The 13,955-nt window shown below is 44.3% G+C and overlaps 1 protein-coding gene across 1 annotated transcript in view; it reads right to left on the reverse strand.

Moving 5' to 3' along the window:
• Positions 1-13,955, reverse strand: part of txnrd2.2 (thioredoxin reductase 2, tandem duplicate 2) — a 35,123-nt gene that overhangs the window by 3,877 nt on the left and 17,291 nt on the right. The window contains exons 12-17 of the mRNA XM_072664619.1: positions 9,133-9,269; positions 5,672-5,767; positions 4,628-4,720; positions 2,275-2,346; positions 781-878; positions 1-57 (exon numbers count right to left, since the gene is read on the reverse strand). The exon at positions 1-57 is cut by the window's left edge and continues 3,877 nt beyond it. Coding sequence (XP_072520720.1) covers positions 1-57; positions 781-878; positions 2,275-2,346; positions 4,628-4,720; positions 5,672-5,767; positions 9,133-9,269 — 553 coding nt within the window. The remainder of the gene's footprint in view (positions 58-780; positions 879-2,274; positions 2,347-4,627; positions 4,721-5,671; positions 5,768-9,132; positions 9,270-13,955) is intronic.

The following is a 13,955-nucleotide window of genomic DNA, read 5'->3' on the forward strand; positions in this document are numbered from 1 at the left end:
GCGCAGGTGGGGTGGATCCCGACCGTCTCCCGCAGCTGAGCGTAGGTGAAGCCACACCTGTGTATGCACACATGACACAGACAAAAGCCCCTACTGTCACATACGTACAGCTCCCGTTCTATTCATTAAAACTGAGAGACGTGCTGTAACGACCACCTGGGGTTCAGTTTTAATGAAGGATGTATGCAGTTGCTCAGGAGTTCATGAGCTTAAACTGCTGTTTGTAATAACAACATCTGGGACGATACCTGCGTTTCTTTTTCAATGCCGATGTATCAAACTCAATACTGAATATTTGCTAAAACAAAACAATACTTTCATTAAAATCATCCAAGCTTAAAGCTTTTGGACCCTAGATGTAATATTCTGTTATTAATCCTGTTAAAAATGCAGAAGCTACTATGAATTTTTCAATTATAATGTAGCATATTTGGTGGTGTCCCTCAGGGTTATAGTTTAGGGTCTATGACTGTCTATAACTGATGAATTATGTTAAGTATGGGAGTGCAGGTCCACGTAATCTGTGTTTAATGAAAGATCTTCACCTATGATGAGCGTCTAGCACTGCTTACGGGCAACACTGATCCCCTCCATGACCTGATGTTACACCGAGGCCTGTTCAGGCCTATTGTCTGCATCACTCACTGTCTCTCAGGGAGTTTCTACGCAGCTCGACGGGGGACGGTATAATCGTTCATTAATGAACAGCACTACGGATCAGAACCACGCCACGAGCTTTAGCATGGTGCGTTTTAGAGCCTCGGTTGATTGAGTACTCACTGGAAGCCGAGAGCAAAGCCCTGAGTCACTTCTCCTGCATTAGGACCAGTGAAGTGCAGCCCCAAAACTCTTTGACCACCGTCCCGCTCACACACCACCTGAGAGAGAGAGAGAGAGATACATAAAAGAAGTAGGGAGAGATAGAGAGAGAGTAGGCAGAAGAGAATGAAAAAACGAGGGGAAAAAAAAGGACAAGAGAGAAAAAAGAAAAAGGGCGAGAGGGCGAGAGAGAGAGAGAGAGAGAGAGAGAGAGAGAGAGAGAGAGAGAGAGAGAGAGAGAGAGAGAGTAGGGTGGGAGAGAATAAGAAAGAGAGGGAGAGAGCAGAAAGAAATAAAGGGCGAGAGAGACAAAGAATTTGAGAGAGAGAGAGAGAGAGAGAGAGAGAGAGAGAGAGTGAGGAGGGTGAGGGGGGTACTGTATTTATTAAATGTAGGCGGGTGAGGAGTTGAGGGGGTACTGTATTTATTAAATGTGGGCGGGTGAGGGGGGTACTGTATTTATTAAATGTAGGAGGGTGAGGGGGGTACTGTATTTATTAAATGTAGGAGGGTGAGGGGGGTACTGTATTTATTAAATGTAGGAGGGTAAGGGGGTACTGTATTTATTAAATGTAGGAGGGTAAGGGGGTACTGTATTTATTAAACGTAGGAGGGTGAGGGGGTAACTGTATTTATTAAATGTAGGAGGGTGAGGGGGTACTGTATTAAATGTAGGAGGGTGAGGGGGTACTGTATTTATTAAACGTAGGAGGGTGAGGGGGTTACTGTATTTATTAAATGTAGGAGGGTAAGGGGTTACTGTATTTATTAAACGTAGGAGGGTGAGGGGGTAACTGTATTTATTAAATGTAGGAGGGTGAGGGGGTACTGTATTAAATGTAGGAGGGTGAGGGGGGTACTGTATTTATTAAACGTAGGAGGGTGAGGAGTTGAGGGGGTACTGTATTTATTAAATGTAGGAGGGTGAGGGGGTACTGTATTTATTAAACGTAGGAGGGTGAGGGGGTACTGTATTTATTAAACGTAGGAGGGTGAGGGGGTGAGGGGGTACTGTATTTATTAAACGTAGGAGGGTGAGGAGGTGAGGGGGTACTGTATTTATTAAACGTAGGAGGGTGAGGGGGTACTGTATTTATTAAACGTAGGAGGGTGAGGGGGGTACTGTATTTATTAAACGTAGGAGGGTGAGGGGGTACTGTATTTATTAAACGTAGGAGGGTGAGGGGGTACTGTATTTATTAAATGTAGGAGGGTGAGGGGGGTACTGTATTTATTAAACGTAGGAGGGTGAGGGGGGTACTGTATTTATTAAACGTAGGAGGGTGAGGGGGTACTGTATTTATTAAATGTAGGAGGGTGAGGGGGGGTACTGTATTTATTAAATGTAGGAGGGTGAGGGGGGTACTGTATTTATTAAATGTAGGCCCTCAGGAGTATTATGGAGCTGAGCTGAGCAGCCGGAGTACGTGACTGTTCACTCTGCAGGGTCCTCACCTTTATGTAGCACTGACTGGCATCCCTCTCAGCCACAGTGAACTCCAGAGGTTTGTAGAAGGCATGGTAGACCTTTCAAAAGACAACCCAAAACAATCACACCACCACCTACACCACCCATCATGCAGCGTGTCTTCTGAAACCATGGGTATTATTATGGAGTGTATCCTCCCTACAAACATTGCTGTAAGAATGTGATTGCATTCTGCCACAGCCAGAGCGGCAGTGACGTCACATACTGATGTTGGATGGTTGATTCTTGGACTCCGAAAGGTCCAAGAATTGATCCGAAAGGTACTGGATGGAGCTCCATGATGGGTGAAGTGGAACTGCTCCACAGCCCAGGGGGGGGGAGGTTTATAATCAGAAAGAGTGTCTGGATACTTTTGGACTTTTGGAGTTCCTAATGTGCTGATTTTGCTCCACATCCACTGTTAAAAGGACAAGATCCTAAAGGAACGTATTGAAAGGGTGGAGGAACTACTTAAAGTTCTTATAAAAATTAGTAGTTCCTTGAAGAACCTCCAAGAACCCCAGGAGGAGCCCTCCTCAAACATTCCTCAAGGCTCTAAGAGGTGAGAACTTTTGGGATTCCTCAGTATGAAGTCTTGTTTCTTCAAGAACCCATTTAAGCTAAGGTTCCTCAAGGATCTTTAGGCTACTATATTTGGACATGCAACTACGAGGAACTGATCCTTTGGAATGGGTTCCTCTGGGGTGGTCCAGCGGACCAGGGAATTGGCCTTGCTCTCTCCGGGTGGGCAGCTCAGTGGTTCCTAGAGGTTCTGGCCTGCATGGCTGTCTGTTAACCAAATGCATCAGAGCTGGGTGCCCCATGCTTTCCTACAAGCGCGTTGGTTGGCTGCTGACGTCGCATAGGCAGAAGTTTGATAAGAGGCTGTGGATGGTTGGGGGTACTAACGAGTGGGTGGGGTAACAGGCTATCCAAAATTGGGGTGCAAAATTGTGTAATTAATAAATAAACAAATAAATAAATAAAATAAGAATTTAATTTTCTTCAAATTAAAGAACCTCCAAAAGGTTCCTCAGGATCTTTGGGATCCCAGGGATCAGTGTAGTAGCCTAAAGATCCTCGTGGAACCCCCAACTTCTCATTTTCTCTCTTAAACGCCCCCCCCCCCTCGCTCCCCCTCCTTAAATCATCGATAAAAGGAGAGTCTGAAACGTATTTTTCATCAAACTCGTCACACACTTAACCGCGAGCGTGCCAACACAGGCACGGAGCCCCGGACACACACCTGTCGGGGCCAATAAGAAGCGGCGGTTTTGATCGTCGCCCGTCTTTCATCGGCCACTGTGTGCGTCAGTCAAAGCCCATACTGACCTGCCAATCACGGCCTGGGGAAAACGCCCCTCTTCAAATGGCTCGAGCTTCAGAGCTGTGCAGGTGTGGAAGTGCTGGGGTGTGTATGGCTGCGTATATATATATATATATATATATATATACACACACACACACACACACACACACACACACACCACACACAAACATGTACATACACTGCTCTCCAGAATTATTGGCACCTTTGATGAAGATGAGCAAAAAGGCAGGAAAAAATGTCTTTGTTGTCTGGCTGATCTCTCTCAGGTACGGTCATGGCCAACAGACACACATTTGGAAACTAGGAACTGGACCTAGATAAATCTCCATCAGCGTTTCGGACAATACGCCGACCAGCCACCTCCTGGCACCTCCTGGTCCATTAGATCAGCTCCACTGACCGTACAGGAGCAGGGTGTAGGTCTATAGGTCTATAGCTATAGTGTCTCTGTAGACTCTGTTATCAGCCCTCTTCCTTTCACCATGTTTGTTCTTCAGTGCTCAGGACCCCACAGGACTGACCACCAGGGCTGCAGCATCCAGGGGGGCACTGATGAAGGACTAGAGGGATGACCAGCACAAACACAAACCTGTGCAGCAGCAGATCAGAGAGAGCCTCTGTCTCTGACTTCAGACTACCTTCATCTACAAGCTGGACCAGCTAGGCAGAAGGAGTGTCTAATAGAGAGTGGACAGTGAGTGGACAGACAGACACAGTGTTTAAGCACTCCAGCAGCACTGCTGTATCTGATCCACTCGTACCACCAGCAGTGCTACACACACACTACTAACACACACACTCGCCGCCACCACCAGGTCAGTCAGTGTCACTGCAGTGCTGAGAATGACGACCCACCACCCAAAAAATACTACAGTCTGCTCTGTGGTGGTCAGTCCTGTGGGGTCCAGAGCATTGAAGAACAAACAGGGTGAAAGGAGTGAATAATTCTGGAGGGCATTGTTCTTACACACACACACACACACACCCATACTGTTTGTCTACCACTATACCTCTATGTTGTCTTTGCCATATCTTCTCTCTGCTTCTTCTTCTGACAGACCTACACAGCCATATTCCAAAGGAGTGAATACTGTAGTAGGTACCTAGTGTATACACAAACACACAAACACACACACACACACACACACACACGAATTACACTTTTTATTTTATTACCCAATTAGCCATTTCCCACAATCCCCCCACATCAGCCCCACCCCCTCACATGTAATGCTCCCGACACTGGGAGGGTGAGGACTGACACACGCCTCCTCTGACACGTGTGCAACCAGCCCACCTCCTCTTTTCCAACTGCTGCTGATGCAACGGTCACCGAGCAACCAACAGGCTCGGAGGAAAGCGGTGGGTACCCAGCTCTGATGCATCGGCTAGCAGACGGCCGTGTCGGCCAGCATCACAGCAAAGTGATGTGGGGAGAGAGAGAGAGAGAGAGATAGACAGAGAGAGATAGGTAGGTAGGTAGAAAGAAAGAGAGAGAGGTAGGTAGGTAGGTAGAAAGAGAAAGAGACAGAGAGAGAGAGAGAGAGAGAGAGAGAGAGAGAGAGAGAGAGATGGAGAGAGAGAGAGAGAGAGAGAGAGAGAGAGACAGAGAGAGAGGTAGGTAGGTAGAAAGAAAGAGAGAGAGGTAGGTAGGTAGAAAGAGAGAGAGAGAGAGAGAGAGGAGAGAGAGAGAGAGAGAGAGAGAGAGAAAGAAAGAGAGAGAGAGAGGTAGGTAGGTAGGTAGAAAGAAAGAGAGAGGTAGGTAGGTAGGTAGAAAGAGAGAGAGAGAGAGAGAGAGAGAGAGACACAGACAGACAGACAGACAGACATCTACCCACCCAGAGAGAGCAAGGCCAATTGTGCTCTCTCAGGATGTGGCTGCTGATGGCAGGCAGCATGACCTGGAATTCGAACCTGCTTTCCTCACGTCTTTCCTCAGCGCCCCACAGAGACAGAAAATTCATTGGGAAAATGGTTTTGTGTGTGTGTGTGTTGGACGGGGGGGGGGGGGGGGTGTTAATGAATTAATTATGAGTGGTTTAACAACTACTCACGTTGTCGTAGTCCATTAGCTTGCTGGAGTCACCCGCTAGCCTCCGGGCTAGCAGTCTACCTGCATGAATGGCTGTCGGGGTCAGCTCAGGACGGCTCTGGAAAATAGCACAGTGGATCAGATACAGCAGTGCTGCTGGAGTGCTTAAACACTGTCTCTGTCCACTCACTGCCCCCGCTCTATTAGACACTCCTCCTACCTAGCTGGTCCAGCTTGTAGATGAAGGTAAAGGCGCAATGAGGTCCAATGAGAACCTCTTCAAGAGCATAAGGATGAAATTACTGGGACTTAAGGGGAATTAATGGGAATATTCAAAGCTTACAATGAGAAACTTACAAATATACTGAAGCATAATTATAGCTAATATAATTAGATATGATGCCAAAACAGCTGCTCCTCAATCCAAGGCCCATGGCCCATTATACAGTCCAATTAATTCCCATAATCACTCAAAGTTCCCAAAATGTTCATAAAGGTTAACATTCGGGAATATTTCCAAAGCTCCCGAGCTAAAGCTCCCATGGAAAGATACCAGAAATTTATCTGAGATTTTCCACCCCTTTGCAACTCTATCCATCAGTATCAATATCGGGTGATGAAAGCAGTAGTGAACCGTCTCCAACCAGAGTCGGCATGCTTCTACTGCACCCAGGACAGATGCACAGCTAACAGTTTGATTAGGAAGATCAGACGCGTTCGGGAGATCACTATCTCTCGAACACAATGTTGGTGTCAGTCACATGAAGGATTAAAAGTGTGAAAGTGGAGGAGTGCCAGGAGCTGGGAGAACCACGTCTGCGCTCAGAGCTGCAGGCAAACAGCAGCGAAACTGACTCATACGGGACGGCTTCCGCACATCCGACAGTCCAAGACGAGCCCTCTGGCAGTTTACACTCAGTTTTGAACCGGAGAGAAAGCCGGCCTCCATATATCAGCAAATCCTTTGGTGAAAAATGTCAGCAATTTCCTAAATTGTCCATTTTTTCCAAACACAGCTGATCAGCCAGGTTTAGTTTTATGAGGCTAATGTTACCAACATGCAACGGTGGCTTATGTACACCAATTAGCCTTTTCTCCTGGAGAAAACTATGCATGGCTGTGCAGTTACAATGGATTCCAACTAAGAAGCCCCCTTCCAGGCAGTTGCTAGGCGGTTGCTAGGCGGTTGCTACATGGTTGCCATGTGGTTACTGTGATGTTCCAGGTGATTGCACATCCCCTTTCCAGGCAGTTGCTAGGCTGTTGCTAAATGGTTGCTAGGTGGTTGCTGTGATGTTCCAGGTGATTGCACATCCCCTTTCCAGGCAGTTGCTAGGCTGTTGCTAGGTGGTTGCTACATTGTTGCTACGTGGTTGCTGCGGTATTCCAGGTGATTGCACATCCCCCTTCCAGTTGCTAGGCTGTAGCTAGGCGGTAGCTACATTGTTGCTGAGGGGTTCCAGGTGATTGCACATCCCCTTTCCAGGCAGTTGCTAGGCTGTTGCTAGGTGGTTTCTGCATTGCTGCTACATGGTTGCTGTTGTATTCCAGGTGATTGCACATCCCCCTTCCAGTTGCTAGGCTGTAGCTAGGCGGTTGCTACATGGTTGCTACGTGGTTGCTGTGGTATTCCAGGTGATTGCACGTCCCCCTTCCAGTTGCTAGGCTGTAGCTAGGCGGTTGCTGTGATGTTCCAGGTGATTGCACATCCCCTTTCAGGCAGTTGCAAGTCAGTTGCTATGTGGTTGCTGTGGTGTTCCAGACATCCCCCTTTCAGGCTGTTGCTAGGCTACTGCTAGGCTGTTGCTACGTGACTGCACACCAGGTGCTGCACACTGATTGTTATGGCGCATATATCCGGGCATTATATACACACGACTGCAGTTACACCATAGCAACCATTAGAGATACCTAAGCAACCGTGTCAGTGTTTAATTTTATACAGCCACTGGCCTTAGCTTAGCACTAATGAACACTTAGCTTAACATCTAACTAGCACGAACGACTAAGATCCCATAATGCAATAGCAGGCTTCAGCATCATCATCAACTTCATCATCATTTCGGGAATTTTACGAGTTCTGCTTATTTACAGAAGCATTAAGCGAAACTTGGTGTCCTTTGCACCAGAGCTCCCCCTACAGTTTTATTTGTGCGTGACACTCTTCCCTGATTGGCTAGACATGTATTAGTGTAAAGGCTGCCATTGCCATGCGGCGACCCGTCATGCACCGCGAGCATGCAGCAGCTCCATCCACTGAGATGAACAGGATGTGGCGTAGCGAAGCAGCAAGCGGACAGGTGTCTGGAACCGAGACATCATCAGGCAGAGCATTGACCACCAGCAGCAAACATTCAACTCTTTCAGACGTCAACTGGAACTGGTGGTCTTTGAGTAGGCCTGTCCATACGTCTGACTGGCGATGCACCTACAGCCATACATACAGGCTGGTAGCAGCACCTGCATCTAATCCCCTGTACCTGTAATTCTCGACTGTATCCAGGTGCAGGTCAGTGTCTCTGTTTCTTTAAAAAGTGCAGGACGGAGGAAAAAACACACTGTTCATCTGCTCACTGGAAAAATGTCAGGTATGGAGAGCAAAGCAGCTTCCTCCAGTGCCTCTGTTCAAAGCGGTATTTTCTATGTGTGTGTGTGTGTGTGTGTGTGTGTGTGTGTGTGTGTGTGAGACTGTGCCAGAAATCACACAGCTGCTCAGAGTGACTGACAGGACGGATATGTGATCCAGCCTGCTGGCTGTTTCAGGGCAATAACCTCACAACATAGAGTATGATACAGCTATCGGCTTCTCTGCAATGGGGTGTGTGTGTGTGTGTGTGTGTGTGTGTGTGTGTGTGTAACATTTTTATTCATTTAATTTATGTATTTAATAAATGAATTTTATTACTGTACATTTGTTTAAAAAATATTACTATTTAAAAATGTATATGTATTTTAATTGTGTGTGTGTGTGTGTGTATATATATATATAAAAAAAAAATAATTTGTTGAAAATGCATTGATTTTTTAATGAAATTATTTTTTTAAATATATATTTTTCATATATATATATATATATATAAAAATAAAATCTGTTATATTATAATATTATAAAATATATCATTAATACATATACATATACATATATATATATATGTATATATTATATATATATGTATATATTATATATATATATATATATATATATGTATATATATAATTATATATATTTATATATATATATATATATATATTTATATATATATATATATATATATATATTTATATATATATATATATATAAAATTTTATTTTTTTTTGCAAACGTTTAAATAAATAATAAATAAATATAAATTATTTATATATATATATATGAAGTAAATTGTCTGTTTTTTTTCACTGTTTTCAGGTTCATAGGTTTTCAGGTAGACTTTATTAGCCTATAAGCAGTGTGTCCAAACATTAATTGTTAAAAGTCTTCCAGACCTGTGCGATGTCCCCGATGGCGTAGATATTCGGCACGGACGTCCGCTCATCATCCGCCACTATTACTTTCCCTGTGTCTCCATTCAGCTTCACACCGACTTGCTTCAGGTTCAGAGTCTTGGTTTCGGGGGATCTGCCTACAGGTAGAGAAACAGAGAAGGTCAGGGAGAGAAGACTGGACGGCATTCTCCAGTTTGTGAGAGTTAAGGGTCTCAAAAGATGTGCAACATTCACACTAGCATTCACACTGGTGGGTTGCCAGAGGAGGGGGATGTTTTGTGCAGTATGTGGGGGTTTAGCTTGAAGAATAATGGTGCTGCTGGTGAGAGTTTTAGTAGAAACTGATGCTGGTTGGTTGGAGAATATTGGGGTTTTAGTTTAAATGGTGTTGGCGTTTTGATGGAGAACACTTTTGGTCTTGGTGTTTGTTGGAGAATGTTGGTGTTCTGGCTGAAAATGATAATGTAGAAAGTGTTGCTGGTTGGTTGGAAAACAGAGTTTAAGTTGAATATGTTGTTTTGATTGGCATTTGTTGGTAAATGATGGTGTTTTGGTAGAGAATTATGGTGTTCTGGTAGAAAGTTTTGCTGGTTGGATAGAGAATGTTGGTGTTTTAGTAGAAAATGTTTTGGTTGCCGTTTGTTGGTAAATTATGGTGTTTTGGTGGAGAATTATGGTGTTTTGGTTGATTATGTTGTTTTGATTGGCATTTGTTGGTGTTTTGGTATAGAATTATAGTGTTTTGGTAGAAAGTGTTGCTGGTTGGTTGGAGAACATTGGTGTTTTAGTTGAATATGTTTTGATTGGCGTTCGTTAGTAAATTATGGTGTTTTGGTAGAAAATTGTAGTGTTTTGGTTGAATATGTTGTTTTGATTGCCGTTTGTTGTTGAATTATGGTGTTTTGGTAGAGAATGATGGTGTTTTGATTGCCGTTTGTTGGTGAATTATGGTGTTTTGGTAGAGAATGATGGTGTTTTGGTTGAATATGTTGTTTTGATTGCCGTTTGTTGGTGAATTATGGTGTTTTGGTAGAGAATGATGGGTTTTGGTAGAGAATGATGGTGTTTTGGTTGAATATGTTTTGATTGCCGTTTTGTTGGTGAATTATGGTGTTTTGGTAGAGAATGATGGGTTTTGGTAGAGAATGATGGTGTTTTGGTTGAATATGTTGTTCTAAATGCCGTTTGTTGGTGAATTATGGTGTTTTGATTGAAGTATGTAGGTGTTTATGAGAAGAATTAAAGAATTTGGGTGGGCAATGGAGATGTTCTGATGGAAAAGGTGGTCTTCCTGAAGAATGAAGAGCGTTTGAAGTACAATAGTATTTGGGGCAGACCTGGAGAATAGAGGAGTTTTAGTGGAGAATATTGATGGTTTGGAAAAAATAAATTGCTGATGGTTCAATAGAGAATGGCTGGAATTCCAGTGGAACATGATGGTGTTTTGGCAAAGAGTAATGGCATTCTCAGGGGCGAGTTTGTTCTGGCAGTAAATGTTGAGGTTTCCTGGAGAAAGTTGAGGTCTTCATAGAGAATGGATGGTTTTAATTGGAGCACAATGGTGTTGTGGTGAAAATGATGGCGTTCTGGCAGACAATTGTGACATTTTGGTTTTGGTAACGTAGCGTGAGCGACGTGATAAGGAATGGTGGTTGCTGGAGAATTCCGAAGCATTGATGGAGACTGGGTGGTGTTTTTAGTGGAGCACAATGGTGTTTTGGACCAGAATGATGCCGTTCTGGCAGCAAATGATGGTGTTTTGGTGGCAAAAGCTGCTGACTGGGCTGCATGGACGATGTTGGCATTAAGGTTGGACAACGGTGAGGTTTGCTGAACCTACTGCAGAGGCAGTCAGTCAAAATCCTATCTAACAATTAGAAAAGAAAATACCTGCACAGCTGGAAAGAGGCGTGTGTGTGTGTGTTTGGGGGGGGGGGGGGTTGGCCTGTCTGTTGGCGGATTGAGTAATGAGCAGAGAAGGATGCGCATCCCATCAGCCACCTGGGGCCTGTGGTGTCATATCTGTCACTTCCTGTCAGAGGGCTGAGAGATGGCTGTCGACACTCAGCCATCTCCCCCTTATCCACAGCAGCCAACTCTCTCTCTCCCTCACACACACACACACACACACACACACACACACACACACACACACACACACACACACACACACACACACACACACACGTCTGCCTCCCACCATCACAGTAAACAGTGGTAGAGCAGCAGAACCCAGAGGTTCCACGCTGATGTTATCAGCCGAAAAGCACAACAAACCCCCGCGCCTCCTCTTCCTGTCTAAAGCCCAGCAACAACTTCCCCCAACCCAGACACAGCAAGAGCCAAAGCATGAGGCCTAGCAGCAATCTGTCTCTTTCACACACAAATACACACAACAGTCTGAGTCAGTGTGAGGTATGGGTGGGTGGCATGGTGGAAATATAATACTGCTTTTAATAATATCAGATTTTAGCCTATAAAATGTATGTACAGTATACACAGCACTGTACAGAGGCTCTAGGCCCATACTCCCATTATTCTAACCCCCGTCTCTCAGCACTGAGAGAGTTTCTACTGTAGAAGCTGGAGAGCTTCTCATTCTGAAAAAAGAAAGTAGTGAGATCTTGTCGGTGAGCTAGTCTCCTGGACGCCCCCCCAGTCCAGTCCAGCCAGCACAGCGTGGAGGATGTGTTCAATGGATGAACAGGATGTGGCTCATGTATAAGACTTTTCTGGGGTCTCCAGCTCCACCGAGGGGATCCTAAATCCCCCGATCTGATCAGAACTCCTCAAAGGGTCATTGTGGACATGGAAGTTATTGCTAACTGTTAAGCATGGTGGTGGTAGTATCAATCTCTGGGGCTGAGCCCCCCACCCCCCCATCCCACTTCAAGGTTACAATTCTGCCTGAGTGTGTGTGAGAGATGTTCAGCCGTGAGCTTCAGGCCATCCCAGTAAATGTCACCACACTCCCTCGACCCCACCAGTGACGAGCACTTTAAAACGGGCCTGGCCTCATCAGAACCAAATTCTTGACCTGCGGTGTAGTTAGTGGTGGTTGGTGATTGGTGTGGTGCAACAACACCACGTCGGAGACCAGGGTTCGATTCCTGGTCTGGGTGACTATGCTGCGCTACACCAATAAGAGTCCTTGGGGCAAGACTCCTAACACTGCACTGTGACCTCTGTAATACGAGTGACCCTGTAAGTCGCTCTGGATAAGAGCGTCAGCTAAATGCCATAAATGTAATGTAAATGTAGTGGTCAATGCAAGTGAAACACACACATACACACAAACTCCTCCGTGTCTCTGTGCAGGCTTTGGGAGTGATAAGCTCCCTCTCAGTGAAAGACTGCCTTTGTTTCACAGTCCAGCAGCAACAAAACCCACAAAGAACCATTACAGGAATGTCCTTGATTTCAGTCAGGGAAGGACACTCCATAACGGCCAGAATGCTGGAAAACACACACACACACACATACACACATGTACACACATGTACACACATGTACACACACGTACACACACGTACACACATGTACACACATGTACACACACGTACACACACGTACACACACGTACACACACGTACACACACACACCTGTATTTAAAAATAAAAAAGCAATGTATTAAAACCAAAATAAATAGAAATACTCTAATGATGTTTAGCTGTTCATTTAGCTGCATGGGTAAAAGAGTAAGAGTCTGAAAGCTCACTGTGGGATCCACATGTGTCCAGATATTTATAAAAATGTACTTTTCCCCACGGTACGATAGCAAAAACACATCGACACGCCCCTAAATCAAGCTGTGCGGTGGACGGCTCGCCAAAAGCTCTCTTAGAAATAGGGCTGCATAACTCCATAACCAGTCTAGAGCCCATTTCAGTGCAAAAAATAAAAAAAGCAAAGTATTAAAACCAAAATAAATAAAAATACACAAGTAAAATGATGTTTAGCTGTTCATTTAGCTGCATGGGTAAAAGAGTAAGAGTCTGAAAGCTCACTGTGGGTCCTCTAAATCTCACGCCTCCCCCACCAGATATCCAGATATTTATAAAAATGCAGCTGCTTCTTGGTATTTTGGCCTCCCTTCCACACAAAACCTGTATTATTGGTCCTTTTCTAGGGACGTAAATTTTTCTTTCTCTGTCTGATCAGGAGTGTGTGCAATTTCGAGACTGCAGAGTCAGCACAGAGTCACTTCAATAAAAAATAAAAAAATAAATAAATCAAATAATAATAATAGAATAATATAATAGAATAATATAATAAAATAATTAAAAAATGGTTACACAGCTAAAGTGCTTCCCACTGGTTGCTATGAGGTTGCTAAGATGTTAGGTGTTGGCTATGGCCTCCCAGGTGGTTGCTATGGAACTGCTAGGTGGTGGCTATGGTAGCCCAGTTGGTTGATCTAGTGTTGCTAAGTGGTTGCTAGGTGGTTGCTAGGCTGTCACTTTGCACGAACTAATCAGGCGGCTTTTCTAGGGTCTGGTACAACTAGCCCCTGCATTTATTACTGTAAACTCCACCTATGGAATCCTATCTCCACCGATCTGATCAGAACTCCTTGAGAGGTCAAAAGTTTATATACGGGTCATTGCAATTTTGGGCTTGTAATGATTTCATTAAGCTGCATATTTATATATATATATATTTATATATATATATATATATATATATATTTGCATATATATATATTTATATTTAAAATATGAATGACTGCAGGCTGAGTAAGATCTGAAGTATCTATGCATCAAGAAAAAATGGAAGTAAGGCTAAAAAACTAGTGCTAGTCAGGCGCTAAGCTAAATGCTAA

The sequence above is a fragment of the Salminus brasiliensis genome, chromosome 20, assembly GCF_030463535.1.
Source record: "Salminus brasiliensis chromosome 20, fSalBra1.hap2, whole genome shotgun sequence".
Lineage (NCBI taxonomy): Eukaryota > Metazoa > Chordata > Actinopteri > Characiformes > Bryconidae > Salminus > Salminus brasiliensis.